This window comes from Zonotrichia leucophrys, chromosome 4 (assembly GCF_028769735.1).
Source record: "Zonotrichia leucophrys gambelii isolate GWCS_2022_RI chromosome 4, RI_Zleu_2.0, whole genome shotgun sequence".
Taxonomy (NCBI): domain Eukaryota; kingdom Metazoa; phylum Chordata; class Aves; order Passeriformes; family Passerellidae; genus Zonotrichia; species Zonotrichia leucophrys.
Window position 1 is genome coordinate 9,670,703 of NC_088173.1, and position 19,450 is coordinate 9,690,152.

Consider the following 19,450-nt stretch of genomic DNA (forward strand, 5'->3'; position numbering starts at 1 on the left):
TTTCTCTCCTGAACTAGTAACAGTTGCATGACAGGTAAACAATTAAAAGGCAAAAGTGCAGTTATCAGATCCAGTTGTCTATAAAAAAAATTAATTTCTCAAATCTCCTTTGCAGCAGAAGTTCAAATATAAAATCTTGAAGGCAGTTTTTCAGAATGAGGGAAAGTGGGGAGCAGAGGTAGGTGAAAGCAGTGGTTCAAGTTCTTATGCTAGAATCTCACTGAGCTGTATTTTCCATGAATTAGAAGAAGCTAAAGATCTTTCCACTGAGAGGAGGATTTGCTCCTAAATTTTCATTTGAATCCTCTAAGAAAGGGGAAGTCTGGGGAAGTCTGGGGTAGACAAAGAATGAATTAATCTCTTTGACCTTTTTGATCAAGACCACTCAATGACAGTTAGTGTGAATCTCCTACCACTACTGGTTTCAGACACTCCCTGGATCTTATCTTCCAAGCATTCATGGGTCTTTTCTAGAGAACTACTGGATGATATGTGCCAAAACTCAAGCAGGAAGAATAATTAAAGAACTGGGACAACTCTGCGTCGGTACTTGAGTCCTTCTCTTGTTTAATTTGTTTTTTCAGATGTTGCTGTGTGACTGTGTTCTTGAAACAGGTGCCCTTTAAACCTTAGTGACTGGATGTGTGCACTTCAAATTATTTTGATATTTAGCCCATACCTTCTTATGACAATGGAAAAAAAGCACCTTTGTGACTCAGCCCACAGCTCCTTTAAGAGAGAAAAAAATCCCAATTTTGGAAGTACTTTGGTTGTCCTGCTTGATTTCTGTCATAATTATATTTCTAAATCTATCTCCTGGGTTTCAAAGTAGAGAGGCAAAGAGTACTCACAAGCAATTGTGTAGCACTATGCAGGAAAAAGCCAGAAGAGAATACAGGAGGCAGTTATTTTCTGGTTGCTTGCTCTGTGTGCATTTGGCTGATACTTAATTCAGATTTTCAGCAGTGCTGCTTGTGATTGGTTCATGGCAAATAGAGGATTTTGGTGCTGGACTGTGTCTAAACTTACTTCTATTTGCTCAAACCAGCTAGAAGTTTACAATTAAAAGAACATGCCTCTCTGTTATCTTTGACATTTACAATTTTTGATCTCACTTCAATCTGTTAAAATAACTGTCCATACTGCAGCATGCTACAAAGATATGTTGTCTTTTTTTTTTCAGTTGCTTTGTTTTTGAGGATTGATTTTGCTTTGTTTAGGGAAACAGGTAAGGAAGCTTAAATAACATATCTCAGGAAATGAAATGGTCACTATATCTTTAAGTGAATTGGAATGCTCTTCCATTGGAATTGGAATGCTCCTAAGGGAGAGGTTTAAGTTAGAGTCATGGGAACTGGTGAACAAAGCACCAAAAAGCATGAAACCCCAACACAGATGAAGCAAAGATTTTCCAGATGTGGAATTTTTTCTATGGATCAGTAGAGTTAGCTTAACTTACTTAAGCTATAATGATTATTTTGAGAAAAAAGAACCAAAACATGGCTCATTTCTTATCTCTCAGTCTTTTAATAGAAATAAATGCAATTTACTTTGCTGAAGATTTTTATCTAGATTTGCTTTATGAAAAGACGTCTGTTTCTTATTCATCTTAGTTTGTCTAATGTGGTGTACATTGCCTCTCTGGAAATGCCTTTGAAATGTGTGGCAAAAGTTAATATATATAGCAACTTCTTAGATTGGATACTTTATTGGTTAGTTTTCCAAAGTCCATTTCCTCATTAAAGACAAAATGATGCCAAGTTTTGATGACAACTGTAATATATATATATTTACAGTTTTTAGTATGCTCTTTGGTTCTGTTTGTGTTTTTATATTCTTACGACATGCACTCATATTTTTCTCTTTGCTATTTACTAAGCTGAAGAATTGCATTGACTTACTTTATTCTGATCATTGGCTGGTTTTCTGCAAATTTTAAGATCCGTCTAGCTTTTGATAGAAAGTGTCCTAACATGTAGATGACTTTTGCTGTTGCTGCAAAATAGTTATAAGTTATATATAACTTATAGTTATATATAACTATAAGTTATATAGTATTCTTAATTTGATGATGGATAATCAATACTGTTTCCTGGGGGAAAACCATGCCTCTTACAAAACAAAGAAACACCCATGCAATAAAAGCGTATTCAATGTACATATTAGGACTGAATATTCAGTATACTTTTATTTACAAAATACCAGTTTTGACTCATTAAAATCAAACTCAATACTTAGAGAATGTATTGCATTACTAATTTGGCATTCTAGGTGAGTTTTGGTTTGGTATATAGAGGGTTATGATTTGGGTAAGTCCTGCAAAAGTAATTGGCAAGAACTTTTATTAATTTTATTGAAGAAAGGGTTATATGAATTAATTACTCTGTTATTAGTTTGTTTAGTCTTTTTTTAATGCTGTGTACAACTTTAGCACCTGCAATCTACTGAGGTGAGGAGCTCCACAGCTCAATTCTAGATTCCCTCCCCCTGTTTGTTTTGAATCTGCCACCTCTGTTTGATGTCCTCTCATTCTTCTACAGGAAGAGACAAGCAATTGCACATAAATTCAAATGTTTATTGACACAGAGTGATAAAACATGGACATGTATTGTACTGAGAGACAAAAAAAGATGAGGTGCAAAAACTAACTGTTGAAAGGAACAGCAGGTATTAAATCTGTGACTGAAAAAAGCTCAGAGAAGAAAATCCTACTCTAACTAGCTTGCCAGGAGCAGTGTCTTCTGCATCATCCATTGTTATCTGATCCTGCAACAGCTCATTGAATGGCTGCTAAAAGACATTTTCCCACAAATGCTAGGCTGGATCCATGGTTCAAAACACAGGGCCAGACTGAAGTCCTAAGGGCATTCTGTACAAAAAGGACTAGTCTGAGATCTTCTAAAAGGGGAAAAGAAAGAAATTTTAAGAAAACTATATAGCTTTAATTTTCCTGTCACAAATTCACTGACAATGATGAATTTATAGCTGATGAAATTGATTAACCTGATACACATGCTAAAGTTGTACCAGACCAGGTACATAGGTTACAAATGTGGAGCACACATTTGCTGAAAGCACTGACACAAAAAATGTTATCCCACTCACAGACTTAGTGTGAGATATACCGCCCAAACAAAGCCTTGGCATTCTCTGAGCATTCTGTAGTTTCATCCCTGTTTTGAGAGCCTCCCATGGTAACTACATGAGAAAAATATTTCTGGTGTACTTATGGATTGTTCTGTAAACAGTATTCTATGTTAACCAATTGACAGATGAATTCTTGACTAAAATCTCAGTTTTTCTTTTCCTTCGTGCAATATGAAAACACGATCCAGGAAAACTGTAAATTAGACACCTGCCTAGAAGATGTTATGCCTCATTTAATTCTTTTCCTTGCCTTTTAACAGATATTTCAACTGCTCTTTAATTTCAAGCATGTATTTTGATATATATTAAAATCCATGGTTACTTTCCTCTTTGCCTTTCAATTCTGCTCATAGACAGCTGCTAAGATGTGATATACCTGGCTAACACTCTGAAACTGGTTACCAAATATTTCCTTTCTTTTCGGCCAATATACAGCAGCAGCTGCAACTCAAACCAGAATTGGCTGGGATTTAAAGGAATGACCTAACAATTGATTTAAAGAGAATATTCACATGGAGAAGCTTTCAGAGAAATAATTTTAGACTGGGATTTAGCAAATTTCTACTTCCAAGATTAGTCCAAATTCATGTGACTAGAATGATCATCTGCAGGAATAACTCCTTGTAGATTTATAGTTTAGAAACCATTTGGCAATTTTCTCTAACAATAAACTTTTTTAAAAATAATTCTTTATTTGTAATACTTATAAATTAAGCAACCGTTGCAATAGTTATCTGATTATTTCCTAAAAAGTCATGAAGGAAATTCACTAACAGTCAAAATTAACACAGAGGTAGACTGACAGAGGTAATAAAGCATGAGGCAAGTGACTGACTTTGCATATAAGAATTGTACACTGGTGCATTTTAAAGACCATGGGCATCTATCACATATTGGAGAACCAGCATTTGATTCTCCAATATGTGATAGATGTTGCCATTTCCTGATATGTGCAAAAGCAATCTAATTTTACAAGAGTGTTTGGAGAGAAGATTTGAGAAAATTGTTGAACTCGATGACTAGATATTACAAGCTATTTAAAATCTTCAGGATGATGAAAAACAATTTTTGTCAGTGTAGTTGGTATCTTTCAGTTTATAGATAACAAACGACCTAGCTGCTCAGGCTGAACACCCTATGGGCAGAAGCCACAATTCTCTCAAACATGACTTGCTATAGCAGAAGACATTCAGAGCACAGGTTGACATTTCCATCAAGGAAAAAAGAAACCCCAGTCTGAGGCACTTGTGACACTGCAGTTACATCCAGACCTATCATTGTCCTGCCAAGGATGGTTCTGCATCAGGAAGTCACTTTGCCTCCAGGTGTGCCTTGTCCAAAGTGTGCTTTTGGGTGTCTCTCACCTGAGTTTTCAGCACCTCCTTAGAGAAATGTAAATAATCATGTCACAGAATCATAGAGAAATAATCATGTCTTCTCATCAGACATCAAAGGCCTGTCTCTTTTCCCTAAGAATTTTTGAATAGTGATTTTTTTATTCTAGTAAAGTGAGCATGTAAGTACCTCCAGTGTATAAGGAATAAAAAACAAGCTCATGTTCTAGTGGTTTGGAACTGAAACCATTTCTTACCCTTATTTTTTATCAGACAAAAAAAGAGGTTATTTTGTAACAATTAATTTTAAGTACTCTAAGCTCTTCATATTAAACATGGTTTAAAATAGTTCAGCTTTTATTTTTTTGTTCATCTTCAACAACTCTGAAACAGTTCAGCAGTTCAAGTCCTACTTTCAAATATGAACACAGGAGCATAATATATTCCAGATGTTTTGAATGTTGTCTAGGAATCCAAAGAAGCAAAGAGGGGCATGTTACATTTTTCAGAAATGACTAGGTATCATCATAATTTTGTGCCACGTGCAGACTTTACTGCCCAGAAGTAACCTTGACAAGAAATTGGTACAAAATTAGCAGCTTGTTTTTCATATTCAGGTACCTAAATAACTATTACAATTTAGTCAAAAGTTAATTTAAAAATTTGGCTGTTGGCATCTCAGCTTTTCAGAAACTGCCTCTATTTCTGGACACTGAAAAAGAAAGACCATCACCTGATTTCCAAATCAACAGTCACATAATTACTTTAGAAACCATGACCTAATGACTACATGTCGGTATTAATTAGGACCAAGTGAACTAGTTTATAGTTCATTTGAATCAACACATGTCTTTGCCATGAACTCAGTCTGAAGAAAATTAGCCTAGAAATAACTTGATTAATTGGTTATCAGCATTCTCTGTTACACTTTTTATAGCCAAAAAAGGGAAGAAAGAACAACTTGATCATGTTTGATTTAAAAGCTATTTTTGGTCAGGGACTACCTCTTTTAGAATGTGTCTGATGTCCAAGTCAAAAAGAGACTACAACATGGCCTGGGTAATATAAATGCTACCAAGTCACTGTACCTGATACATAACTTTGTACTGAGAAGCCACTTGATTAAAATTAATTATATGACACTAGCCAGAATATACTGAGTACCAGTTTACAATCTGTTTGATGGTGTTCTAAAATCTGAACATATTATAATTACTTATAATGTAATTCAAAATTGAATTTGCTGCAAGTAACAAATTTGTGGGTCTCCTGCTCTATTTTCTGTTTTGATAACAAAGAACACATAGCCTACAGAGGGTGCACAGGCTCTCTTCTTGGAAATTTTCAAAACTGGACTGGTCTAAGACTTGAGCAATCTAGTCTGAACTCAGGGTTGGCCTGCTTGAACACACAGTTGGAGAAAGAATGTCCAAATAGAGTTATTCTCTGAATAACTCCTTGAAGAAAGTTATTCTTTGTTTAACTGTGCTTCACTAATAGGTGATGAAATCTGTTCTTACAATACATAAATCTGTGATTAAATATTATTATTATCAAATATCTTTAAAATAATGCTAATTCTTGGAGTTTTTTTATAGTCACATAATTTTTGTGATAAAATCAACTTGTATTAAATAGGGAAGTGCATGTTGCCTTAGAAACACATTGGATTGAAAGGTTTAGCATGATGGCTGGGAGCAGTAATCATTCAGCTAGTATTATATAAAGTTGTATTCCTATCAGGGAACTATCTTGATTTGAATAAGGTAATTTTGCTACTTTAGAAAATACATTAAACTGGCAGAGAAATCAAGATTTGATTTCTCACCACAGGAATATAAGACACTTGGGCACAGCTTGTCTCCTCTAAAATGAAAAAGGACATATGAATATTTATCAAATAAATATTTAAAGTTGTTTCCACAATTAATCATCAAAGAGCCTAGAAATATATTATAACTAAAAAACCGCTTAGAATATGATAAAATATATGTATGTATAATACAATGTAAAAATAATGGCCTAGCCTTGTTACTAGCCTGAAATCATTCAGTTAAGCTTCTTTTCCTAAGCATTTAAACATGTAAGTAAATGAGTTTATATTAAAGATATGAAAAAACGAAACTCCTTTGAAGATAGCAACAGCATATTTTGACTTAAGAAGCTCTTCCAAAAAATGTAAAAGCAGGTCCATACTAATGGCCCATACTTTCTCCACAAAGCAGGTGGGAAAAGAAAATAGAAACTTACTAAGGAATTTTATGCACAACAGGTTCTGCTAGTTCCCAGATACTGCAGATGTACTTAATCACTATAAAATTTTTTAATGGAAATAGTTTTAGCCTTCTATAAAACACCTGTTTTCCTGTCTAGGCTGGTACCTGAACTTTTGTGTCCTTCTCCAATGGTACACAGCCTTCTTACCACTGGCTCTCTTAGAGCACATTCACACTACCTGGCCCTAACCTGCAGTCTTTAAGACTAGTAAAAGTGATATACTAGAGGCAACCATGAGGAGTTTTAGGCATAATCCTGCTTCTAGTGCATTTATCATGGTTTAAAGGGGACTTTTACATGAAAGCTGCAGTCCTAGGACCTCCTGGTTCCTCCAAAACATAAAGAAAATTACAACAGCACCTTTGGCTTCACGCAGTGCTATGTGGATTTTAAAGTTTGTATGTTTATGTCCACATGCCAGTGAATATGGTATGACTTTTAAAAGTGAAGTAATTTATTCAGAAGAACAACTACACTAGTGTGTGGTTAATAAACCACTAGAAATCAAATACCAAAAATCCTGACATTACCTATTTTACTGCATTTAGAAAAAAATAAAGAAAACCAAAGAACCAAAAATTATTAGGAATCTTAGCACAAAAGGTCAGCTTTCAGTATCTCTTGGCATCATCATTTTTTTCTAGTAATAAAATGAATAGCAATGGAATAAAACTATATCTATTAACATCTATTAGTGTTTGGCAGCTGTCCATGCATTTTCTAGCAGAGCTTCTAGAACTGTTTTTCAGTATGACAAATTGAAGTATGAGTGCTCCCATGACGTTACTTAGAAAACAAACACCAAACTTTATAATTGTTGTAACATTGACAATAAAAAAGGATTACCTAACTAGAAGCTAGTACTTCATGCTAAGGTCTCACAAAAATCCTAGTAAGACTGTTCTTCTAAAACCAGATAAAACAATTGCTAAATGGAACAATTAATAATTCATTTTGCCTAGTTTATTTTACAATACTGGCTAGAGTTATTGTAAGGCAGCCAGAAAACTAGTAACTGTGCCAATTACCTTGTCTTTCTCTCCAGTTTATTTGGAAATTGATATCTTGTAGCCAAACTGAATTTTGTAATGTTTGCTCTAGGTTCAAAACAGTTTATTACATGCATGAGCTCTTAATGACTTTATGAAAACAGAGCATCTAGTGAATACTGCTCAGAGAAAGAATTGCTTCTCTGGATCTAGAAGAAGTTTGTAAAATCTAGTGAAGATTTCATTTTTTTCCCCTTTTGATTAGAGCTTCAGTTAAATGAAATGGAATGAAGAGACCTCTACCTAATGAGCCAGGCATTTGGTCTTTTATGTGCCTGGTTACATGATAGTGAACCCGTTGTACTGGATTTTCCAGGTCCTCCTGCTGTGAGTTCTCACAGACAGCGACCCCCCTTGTCATCACTCCATCACCTCCTGCTCTGCAGCTCATCTCACCATGGGGCTGTGCACCAAGTGTGCTCTGCTGCCTGACACTGACAGTAAGAGCCTGGGAGAGGAAGAGCCCTCTCATTAAGGCCTCTTTAATCACCTCTGTATTATCTTCCTTCTGAATCAAAAGACAACCAGGAAAATTAACACCAAAGGAGAATAGAACCTGTACTTCATTAAATTGTGTCTTTGCCAGAAATCTAGAATAGATGCAAAAAAAAAAAAAAAAAAGAAAGAGTTGTTCACTGCTAGGCCCATATTTTAATACTGACACTGGGGAGCTTTCAAGAACTGTATGCTGGCAAGAGATCCACTGATGCTGCTATTTTTTACTGTGCTTCATGTTTTATCCTCTTGTTGTCTTGCTGATTATCAAAACACAGTGTGAAATGGGCTATCAAATCTGTTGTACTACATATCATGCTCTGACACTTTTATTTGTGCTGGAGTAGATCTCTCTAACTTGATAGTTAGAGAGAATACTGAGATTTACCCAAAAAGGCTGTGCACTTTTCCCACAGTATATTTTTAAAGCACAAGGGAATATTTTGACAGAGTCATGAAAACTCAAAAGCATGTTCAATTCCTATTCTCACTTAAAAGAACTTATTTATTATAATGCTGAACATCATGGACCAATGGTATTAGTATTTACTTAAAATTTGTTTAGGGCTAGACTAAACCTTCTGCCCTGTTTATTGATAGCACATAGTTCCATCACCTCAAGAGAAATAAGCTGTGCTAGCCTGTGCCCAGATGTGGATATTTGCTCTGCCTCTCCCACTGGCTCTGTTGTAGCAATGTTTCTAAGCCACAGAGTTCACCATTCCCTACAAATATTTGAGGATAAACTGGGAAAGCATGAAGCAGGTACACAAAGAGACTTAGGCAATATTCTAATATTGGCTTAAAGTCATTCCACCTTTGTTTTGGGAACACTACTCCAGAAACAGAAGTTAGCCCTGAGTTAGGAAGCTCACAGTGGATTCATTGTACTGAATATTGGTATGCGTGTCAGAGCTGTCTCGAGCCTGCAGTTAAAGGAGGGTTAACTGATACCATTCACAAAGTCTCATATGTGAATCACATCAGTAAAACAGACGCTGATATACAGCCATGTGAACCAAAGGTTCAGATGATGATTATTTTTAGACTATAAATGGAGTCAACACTACAAACTCTGACACATTATTGACAGGTGTGCTAAATTCTCCATCCTTTAAATATCTTCACAGTTTTTGTACAGAATTGGAGAACATAAATCACAACAGCCAGCAAGGTGAGCAAAGGCATGCAAATATGTAATTTACTCAAAAGAAAAACAGATGAATCTGAAAAAAGAGTGTTTTGAATTTGGTTTCTGGCTTGCATTCTTAATATAGGTGCCAACATTACTTGTCCTGAGTCATCTCTTGGCTTGAACCACCATTTTCTCTGACTGTGCATACTGCTTGATCTTAACTTCTACCTCAAAATATTATTTTGAAAGATTTATTTTTTCAACATTGCCAGAAATGTCAACAATATTGAGACTTCTTAAAAATGCATTACTCAGAACTAGCTGATGCCACAGTACATCATTTGCAATGTCCCAATTCACACAAGTGGCAGCAATTGGGCTGGTGTTTAGGCATGACCAATGTTCTGCTCAATATACTGATCATTTATAGATTTTTGCCAAAGGCACTTTGCAATTGCATGTTTTACGGCGCTTTCCACTATTAAAAAAAAATTGTTATGTAACTCTTGAGCTATTAATTGACAAAAGCAACAATGTTGTCAGATGTTTGGCTTTGCTCCAAATCTAAAAATGGTGTGTGAGTGTTTTGGTTTTTTTGATAAGTACTCCATCTTATGGCGTTTGCGTTTGATGTCAAATTTACTGCTTGTTGGAAAATATATAAAATCGAAAAAATATTTCATTTCAAGGATTAAAAAATGCTATAAATATGATCAGTAACTTAGAAGTGTGAACTTCTAAGCTGCTTAAGCAGCTTAGTCCATTTAAGGATCTAAATGTTTGGTTGCCTATAGGAAAAACATTTGAAATATCAAGATGTCTGGAGTCCACAGAATAAAAAGTCTTGTTAAAACAGGGGTTTATTTCTGTATATATAAAATTTCTAAACCAGAAACATTGTAATAACAACCTTTCTACTTTCTTGTATTTCTTATTCCAGTCCCAGATGGAATCAAATATTAGTAAGTAGAAAAGAGGGATTTACAAGAGAATATTAGTTCAAATTCTCAAAATGAGAAAAGATGTTTCACTAGAAATTTTGAATGCATATCTATCCAATTGTAATACAATGCCATCCAGTCTCTTTACCTGCGAAGTTATTAGCTCTGCCAGCAATAAAATAAACAACTTCTTTTTATTCTGTAATATTTTGTGATACATTTTGGTTTGCTTGTGATAATATAAACTAGAAAACTTTAGATTGTTGGTATTTCCAAATAAATATCAAAATTAGTATTTCTTTTGTTCTCTTACAGCAGACAAGAAAATACGTTCTATTATTTTGAAGGCTTTCACACCTTAGGTATGTCTTTGTCATTCATGACTATAGGTAATGTTATTCTGGTGTATTGAAAGCAGCAATGATCAAACACTGGCAAGTTACCTTGCAAAACATGGGATCTGACTGCCTGAATCAAGATCCAATTGCACTTAACTAAAATAACACTTCCTGCCCCTAGAATCAAGTGATTAAGTGATCTTAATAATCATCTCCCTCATGAATTCTCACTATTGCAAAATAACCCATCATAATCTCAGGATCTTCTGAGCTGTAGAGTTAAATTAAAGCCAAAACTGATTAAAAGGCAACCATATATTCATTCTCAGTTTAGCTTGTGCTCATATGCATGGAAATGTCAGCAAACTGACATCATATGGCATGTACTTCCACTTAATATTTGTAAGATTAAATATAATACTGTACACAGAAAAACGTAGCACAGGAGTCTGACCAGAAAGAAGGAAAGGAGAGAGAGCCTCATATGCATATGTACAGGTTATAAAGTCTATGTAATAAATACATTCATTTTATATTATTACCAACACTTACATCATAGGTAGTTTTGACACCAAAAGATGAAGCATAGATCTTTGAATTTTATTTGAAATAGCTACAAATGGTATGGCCAGTTATATATAACTATAATCAGTTTGTATGTTTTGACATAATTTACAACCTCAGAAAAAGCAACACCAAATAATGCTGCCTATGAAATCTGTAAAGAAAAATCTTTTTAACATGGGTCAGAGTTTGGGAATTATTTCTGAACATCAACAGCTAAAGTAACAACATTCTGAGCAGACAGCTCCACAGCTTTTATAGTACTGACTGTTACTGTGGACTTTCTCTGAAACATTTTTTAACCTATTCCTCTCCCCTAATATGCAAAAGAAAAGAAACAATCTGAACCAGGGTAATGCAAGAAAACATCAACAATAAAAATCAGACATAAATCTGAATGGCATGTGGCATTTGGATATTTTGAGGTATTTTTCAAGCTATATTCAAAGTACAGTAGCAAATTATCAATTAAATTAAAAGACAAGCAACCAACAGTGATTCTCAAGAGCAATAGTCCTGAGTTACCTAGTGTTTATCACAAGAATTTGGCAATGTCTAGCAGGCAATCAGTAATAGATTTCACACAGCAGCACCAAAGCACATAGTGTTCAGAGGGCACATATAACGGAAAAGAACAGAACTTAGCCAAAACAAATGTTATTATCTCCAGTGAAATACTCCAGGTAACTGCAATTTATTGCCATATATAAAGATATACAGTAAAGCTTACACCAAATCAAAAGTCAAATTCAACTGACTCTAGAAAACCCATTTGCATACATGTTTATTAATTGAGACATCTAATAAATCGTAATACATGTTAACAGCAAATAACAATTTACTAACTACAGGAATACTGATGTGTAAGGAGGAGCTGCAATTCAACTTTGTAGGACAGTTTCAAACATCCTCATAAATATGACACAGAAAACTGGACTGCATTTTAGAAAGAGAAATTACCCTAGTCAGGAAACAACAGATAGCCTTTACATAGACACTGGTCAAATCTGCAATCCTATATGTTTGAAAGCCCCCAGTTGAAGCCTGTCTTTTATCACTTAGTTAAGCAACGGGGTATTCCAAAAACAAATACAACAAGGAAATGAGAAAATGAGTAAATATTTACTCACCAGCCTTCTCCTTCTCTGAAATAACTGGCATAGCCTGAAAGGAAAAAAAAAAAAACCCACTATTAAAAAATATTAGGGAGTACTTAGAGGATATCATATTAGGGAAACATTATGAAATCTTGAGGTAAATTTTGTGAGTGTCTAGAAGATCTGGAAAAAACTGCAGTCTCACCGTTAACCACTCTGGAGAGAAACATACAGTTCCCATTTGAGTGTCTTATAATCTATTGTAAAAGTAATTACCAGTAGTAAGGACTAGGAGAGAAGAGACGAGATGGAGTTAATAAGACATTATGATTACATTTGAAATAATCATCATAAGAACACACAATCACAAAATTCCACTGGGAAATTACTTCATAATTTTGAGAGAGGAAGACAAAATCCTCTCTCAAATGTGGCTGAAGATTAGACAGAAATGCCAAATTTCTCTTCTGTAGGCTCAAATAAGTGCTGTTCTATAATATAGCAATTTCTTACTTTTTTGTGTAAATTTTCATAGACAACTAATAGAATTTTTTTCATTTTGGCTGTAATTGTTTCTGGACTTGGAAAATTCTATAAGACTTCTTTTTTTTTGTAATGGATGCAAATTTTGTTTCATACTATAATTTTCTTTCAGACTAATATAGAAGAACTTTCAGAGTGTATTTCCCCTAAAAAAATGAGATTATAGATTGGATGAACAGTAAAGTGAAAATTATATGTCAAAAGAAAGAATTTTAAAATGTGCATATAGGATAGAGGTAAGAAAGGTTGGATGAGAAATTGGATTGGGTATACAATGTATGCAGATCTGCATATTGAGTTACTGAGTTAAGATATCAATTTTACCTCCTTTCTACTTATGTTATCCTAGCCTTTATTCAGCAGATTTTCCTGCTACAGATTCAAAGAAAAAGAAAAAGTGTAGACATAGACAGAAATAAAGCAACCAGCTTCAGACTTGCTATAGAATTTCTCAAAACAGACTTTACAATTTTAATTTAATTTGATTTGTCCTGTTATATACCATAGTGCTTCATAGAACTTTCTGGATCAAATTTCAACAAAATTTCTACTAGAACATGTCTTAGATGCTATACATTAATATATGGCTTTTGTGATTTTTTTCTGTTTCACCTGTATTCTCTCTAGCTAAATGTGCATTGGTTGATTTTGACATTTAAAAATATTACACAACCAAACTAATATTATTCAAACGAAAAATAGTCTCTTCCTGGAAAAGCATTTTCCTTGCATTTTACAAACATATATTTGTTCAGAAAAAGAATGAGTAATTCAACAAAATCTGAGGAAACACAGACTGAGGAAAATTAACATGCCAAAGAAACAATGAAATCATAGAGTGAATCAAAGTTTTAGTTTCAAGAAAGAAAAAGTGTATAATATATTAATTTTTATAAAATGTTCATATAACTTTGAAAATGAGTATTTATTTACTTATCTTTTACTCCACACTTAAGTGTTTCACTGGCTAAGACAAGTAAGAAAATTTGAGATTCACTATTCACATTAGTCCAAGAAGGAAATTTGTAAAGACAGAATTTTGTAAAGAGAAGAAGGTGAGAAAGAAGCAAGCAAACAGGAAAAAAACCCCTCAGTGGCACAAGAAAGAAAGAACATTAGAGTGAATCAAATGGGAGGGTCAGGACAAAAGGAGGAAAGATGGGAACAGGTTAACATCACAGTTTACTGTTGAGTTTTGTTAGCTACAAGAGGTATGATGGCTTCCTCTAAGAAAAGCTTAGAGAACACTGAGGTGGCTCAAGATGTGGCAACCAAGAGTGTCTGCACTGAACTCATAAGCTGTGTCACGGAAAAGGGGTAACAATTTGATGGGGACAGCCTCTGGAAGCTCTAAATGCAAAGCCAAGAGGAACAGCTCAGGGGAAGCAGTTTCAGGGCTCCATGGGGATATGATAATGACAAAGAGAGAAGATAATTTTCTGCTGGCTTTATGATAGACTTGAATGGTCTTTGGTCATGTTTATGACTGCACTGTGAGTCCCTGGCAGTGCCTTTAGCCTGAATGAACTGTTGCTAAAATGCTGTCATCGTCATTCACATCAACATGTAGATTTTTTCATATTGGCATATCAGATTTAGATATTGTTAATAATGCCATTGGTCACATCAATTGCCTGGAAATATACAGTATTTATAATTGATGATCATTAAAACCTGTTGATGTACAATAAAATATACATTTTAGTGAATTTGTTAAATGGCAGTCTTAAAGATTACTAGGGTTTAATTGCAGGAAATACATAAAATCATCAAGCCTCAGGACAGATGTGGAAGTCACAAAATTTCTACTTCTGTTTAGTAGGATGAAGAAACACTTTAAGTTCCAGAAAACTGAAAGGCAGAGTGAGGTATATTGCTTTCAAATACCTGTTTTCTAGAGTGCAGTGCTTCTCAATTAAGATGTAAAATGAGCTAAAAGTTTCATCAGGAGATTATTTTGCTCCTCAAATGCTGAAAGAAAGAAGCCTAAATGGACATAGCATCTCTTGAAAATTTAAAATAAACCATGAGTAAATCTTGTTGAACAAGATCTCAGACAGTCCTCCTATTGTTTAGTTTTTTGTTAATACAGCTACACATGCTGCTTACATGCTGCCCAGTGGGAAAACATGACTCTTGCTTATGAGAAATGCTCTCATCTTCAGTACAGTTTTGAATTCACTGGAGACCTTCCAATGAGTTCCATATGTTCCAAATGAATTGCATTCCCAGGAAGTGATTTAACATTTCTGGCAATGGAGCAATTAAACCGGATTTTCCTGCTTGACCAGATGGGTTCACTGTAACTTCACATTATTTCTCACTCTCCTCACAGAACTGAAGAACTGGACTAACAATTTCTGCATGATCAGATCACATGTGTTTTAGAAACAAACAGACACATACTCTTCAAAGATTTAAACAAACATCTCCCAATATCAGGCTTCTTTCTGTTTCTAATAGTATGTGTTCTTAGCAGCACCAAGGAAGAAAAGAAAACCACAAAGGAGAGAAAAAGAGGAAAAAACTAGACCACTGCTGAAATATATTCAGCTTTTTCTTGCAAATTAGAGGATGAGATTTTTAAATTATGAAAATGTTACTTGAAATGTTATGTGAAATTTCTGTGTGCATCCTTGCATCCACAGTATTGCAACTGTGTCACTGAAAATGTACTGTGTGTGTAAGTGTGACTGTAAAGTGTATGTAAAATGCTATAGAACTATAGAATTATGGAATTATAGAATTATCAAATTGTTTGGGCTAGCAGGGACATTTAGAGATTACCCCTCTGCAATGAGCAGGGACATTTTGAACTAGCTCAGGTTGCTCAGAGCACAGTCCAACCTGACCTTAAATGTTGCCAGGAATGGGGCATCCATCTGGAATGGATGGGCAACCTCTCTGAGCAACCTGCTCCAGTATTTCACCATCCTCATTCTAAAAAATTCTTCCTTACATCTAATTTAAATCCACCCCCTTTTCAATACTGTTGCCCTGCCAAAAATGGTGCCCTCTTTCTTATAAGCCTTATCTTTCTTTCCTTATCTTTCTTATAAGCCCCCTTTAGGTACTTAAGGCCAAATGAGGCCTTCTCTTCTCCATGCTGACCAATCTCAGCCTTTCCTCAGCCTTTCCTCACAGGAGAGGTACTCCATCCCTCTCACCATCACCATGGCCTGGTCTGGGCTCCAGCAGGTCCATGTGCTTCCTGTGCTGGGAACCACAGGGCTGGGCACAGTGCTCCAGCTGGGGCGTCATCAGAGCAGAGGGGCAGAATCCCCTCCCTCCCCTGCTGCCCACTGCTTTGGATGCAGCCAGGACACCTTTGGCTTTCTGGGCTGTGAGTGCCCATGGCTGGGTCATGTCCAGCCTGTCCTCCACCAGCAGCCCCAAGCCCTTCTTGGAAGACTGCTCTTGATATATCCATTCCCCAGACAGAGAATTCTATTTCAGTAAACAAGATGTAGTTTGTAGCTGAAAACTGATGTCAAAAATGTTCAGACAGAAAAAGAACTTAAGCATTATTCAGTTTATCATTAAACAGAGTATGTTCCGAATTAATAGAATTTTAGTTTTATTTTATTTAGAAGGTATGTGCCAATTTTTAAAATTTGGATAAGTAGCAATTAAAAATTAACTGGGCTGTTTTATAAAAGAAAAAAATCCATGATCATCAGATGGTTTGGAACTGGGAAATACTGTAGTCCATAAGCAGGAGTTTTCTCAGTAATATATCCCCATTACACCAAAACACCGAATAAGTATCTCTACTGGTAAATTCTGATATTTTGAAACTAAAGCCTTTCATGCTAATGAATCAGATTAAGAGAGTAAGCATGTAGAAAACCCTTTCAAAAATTTTAATTAATTTAAAGTACCATAAAATTTTAGTATTTGCATTGAACAACAATAGTAGCAATACTATAGAACAAAACCCAGTAATGATTAGTTTATCATTCAGACTTATTTACAAAACATTTTATTAAACTGTCAGTTTTTGAAACTAAGTTTTATTTTTTTTTCCATCTGGATGAGGAAAGAAAAAATAAAACCCTCAACTTTCAGGATAGAATAGCTTTAGAAGAGGAACTTAGCAAGTTCTTTCTTTGTGGTCTTTAATTTTACTGAAGAGTAGAGCGGAAGGCAATTAAAGTCCACCCAGCAACAAAGCTGCATCAATTATCTCATTTTTAAAAAGAAATTAATGTCACATTCAGATGTTTCTAGCTAAGGTTATGGCAACACTATGAATTCAGTTCTAGTGGAAGTGCAAAGCTGTATGCTTGCCTGCATGTGTTATCCTCCTGTCTCCCTATACTTCATCTTCTGACTAGATATTTCTTTTTGCTTGAGCCTCTTTATGCCACTCAGGTCATGCACAGAGACCTCTTCTAATTAGTGCTGGATGGTTGGCAGCTCTCCTTCCATGAGGCAATTGCCAAGAGCCTTCATTTGGGGTGGTCTGATAATTTCCTCTGTCTCTGTCATTTAGCTGGCAGAGTGTGACTTGCTGGATTGGAAGCACAGAACAAAGATGCAGGATAAATGCCTTGTGCTCTGTCTGGTGTTATCATGGACTTCCCATGGATCAGGGTGAGCTCCCAATGCTCTGAAATCTGCCAGGACTACATGAAGCTGGTTCATATGACAGATAAGACAAAAGCCTGTCTGCAGATTGTCCAGACCATTAAGTAGAGTTTGGCCATAATAAAGAATTAATTTCTTTCTTTATAGGGATACTAAAGACTTCACAACAACATCTGGGGATTCCTGAATAGCCCAAGAGTTACTGTCACATTTTGTGAGAAACAGTTTTTTTTTTTCAAATTAGCAATTGCTAGACCTCAAGTTCTTTATATGTAAGGACACAACTTGAAATAAAAGCAAAGGTTAAACTTCACAGGAATTAATGAAATAAGGAATTTGATTTCCACTTAAACTGCCCTCTATTTTCTGGGATGGACAGACAATACCTGAAAATGGAGTCAGTTAAAAAAATCCGTGCTTCCTTCCATTCCCTCAAATATAGGTATCTCTTCCCTAAAAAAATCCATAACTTGAATGTTAACACCAAAGCTGAGATGCGACACACCATGTCTAGAACTGGAGCAGCCCCAAGAGTGCTCATGCTTTTCATCAATCACCAGCTGTTCTATTAAGATTCATTTGCACAGAGAGCTTTTTCCCAAGCTCACAAGTAACTTCTTGGCTAATATTTATCTTATAAAACCTTTTACAATAACAAACATATCAATAAACCCTGCAGCACTGGCAAAACTGAACCAGAAGGCATGCAGCTCTATGAGACAACAGTAAAAGATATTTAGGGTCTCATGTTTCACATTAGCTTCAACATCATGTAATGTCTACAAATGTGATTTTGTCTTAAAGCCCTGGAGTCTGCAGAATGCTTCTATGTGGCTGACAGAAATCCCACGTGATTTCAGTTTTTACTCATCCCCTTGTGTATAATACTTACAACCTTAGAACATGTTTCATATAAATAAAAAATTCATAGTATCATGTGATGATAGAAGCTAAAATCTGTTACATGATGAGTCCAAGTCATAAATCAACTATGGGCACCTACTTGCAGAATCAAATGGAATTTAAAATCCTGCAATTCCTGTCTTTCCTTAGCCTCCTCAAAGAAAACAAAGGAGTCTTTTGCCCTTCATCCTGATAAAAGCAAGTCACTCTTACTAATTTTGAAGGGTTCAGATATGAAAATGAGGAAGCTCACCTCGTGACTGCAAGTTCCAGAATCTATAACACCAATGCTGCATCTTCATGAGCTAATGGAAAAAAGCTTAGCTGTATAAATCATCAGCTATGTAAGTGAGCAATCTGATTCTAATAATCTTTCTGACACCCAGCCCAAATTCAGTGGTTGATTGCTATCTACATTTTTGTATTCCACTAATGTTTTTCTCCTGGATTCAGATATCACTGAGGTTAGTGGCCATAACTCTGCAATAGTTTCTGGAACATCATGTATGAAGGATTGGTATTTAAGAGACCTCACTGTGTTCAGCTTTAAGTTCTGCAAAAGAAAATCAGTTGTAGAGCATTGCAGCAGCTGACACCTACTGGGAGAGCAGCATCTATTGAGATTTACTGAGATTCCTACTGTGTGAGTTTGAGCTCTTGAATCTCTGCAGATAATCCCAGCTGCAGAGTCTCTTCCCATTTTTAGCTACAGCAGTCTATTACAACTGTTTGGAGTTCTCTAACTAAATAAATAGAAAAAGCAAATCCCAAGAAGGTAGTTTTTAAAACATGGTATGTATGTTTTGGAATGAATCTTGATGCTTACAGTCTCATGGGTATTCAGCCACTGTGATATTACTTTTGTTAGACCAGCTGGGAAAGGATCTAAAGCAGATCCTTCAGGAGGCTCTTGATCTTGAGCTTTATTTCAGGCCTAAAAGAATAAATTACTACAAAAGTTACATTTCCTCTATGATGATGAAACCTTTACTTTCTGCAGAGCCTCACAGTTCTTTGCTCAGAAAGCTGCACAGTCA

The 19,450-nt window shown here is 35.4% G+C and overlaps 1 protein-coding gene across 1 annotated transcript in view; it reads right to left on the reverse strand.

The window, feature by feature from the left end:
• The window catches only part of DLC1 (DLC1 Rho GTPase activating protein), a 213,087-nt gene that overhangs the window by 115,443 nt on the left and 78,194 nt on the right, over nucleotides 1-19,450 (reverse strand). Inside the window, exon 5 of the mRNA XM_064710450.1 lies at nucleotides 12,411-12,444. Coding sequence (XP_064566520.1) covers nucleotides 12,411-12,444 — 34 coding nt within the window. The remainder of the gene's footprint in view (nucleotides 1-12,410; nucleotides 12,445-19,450) is intronic.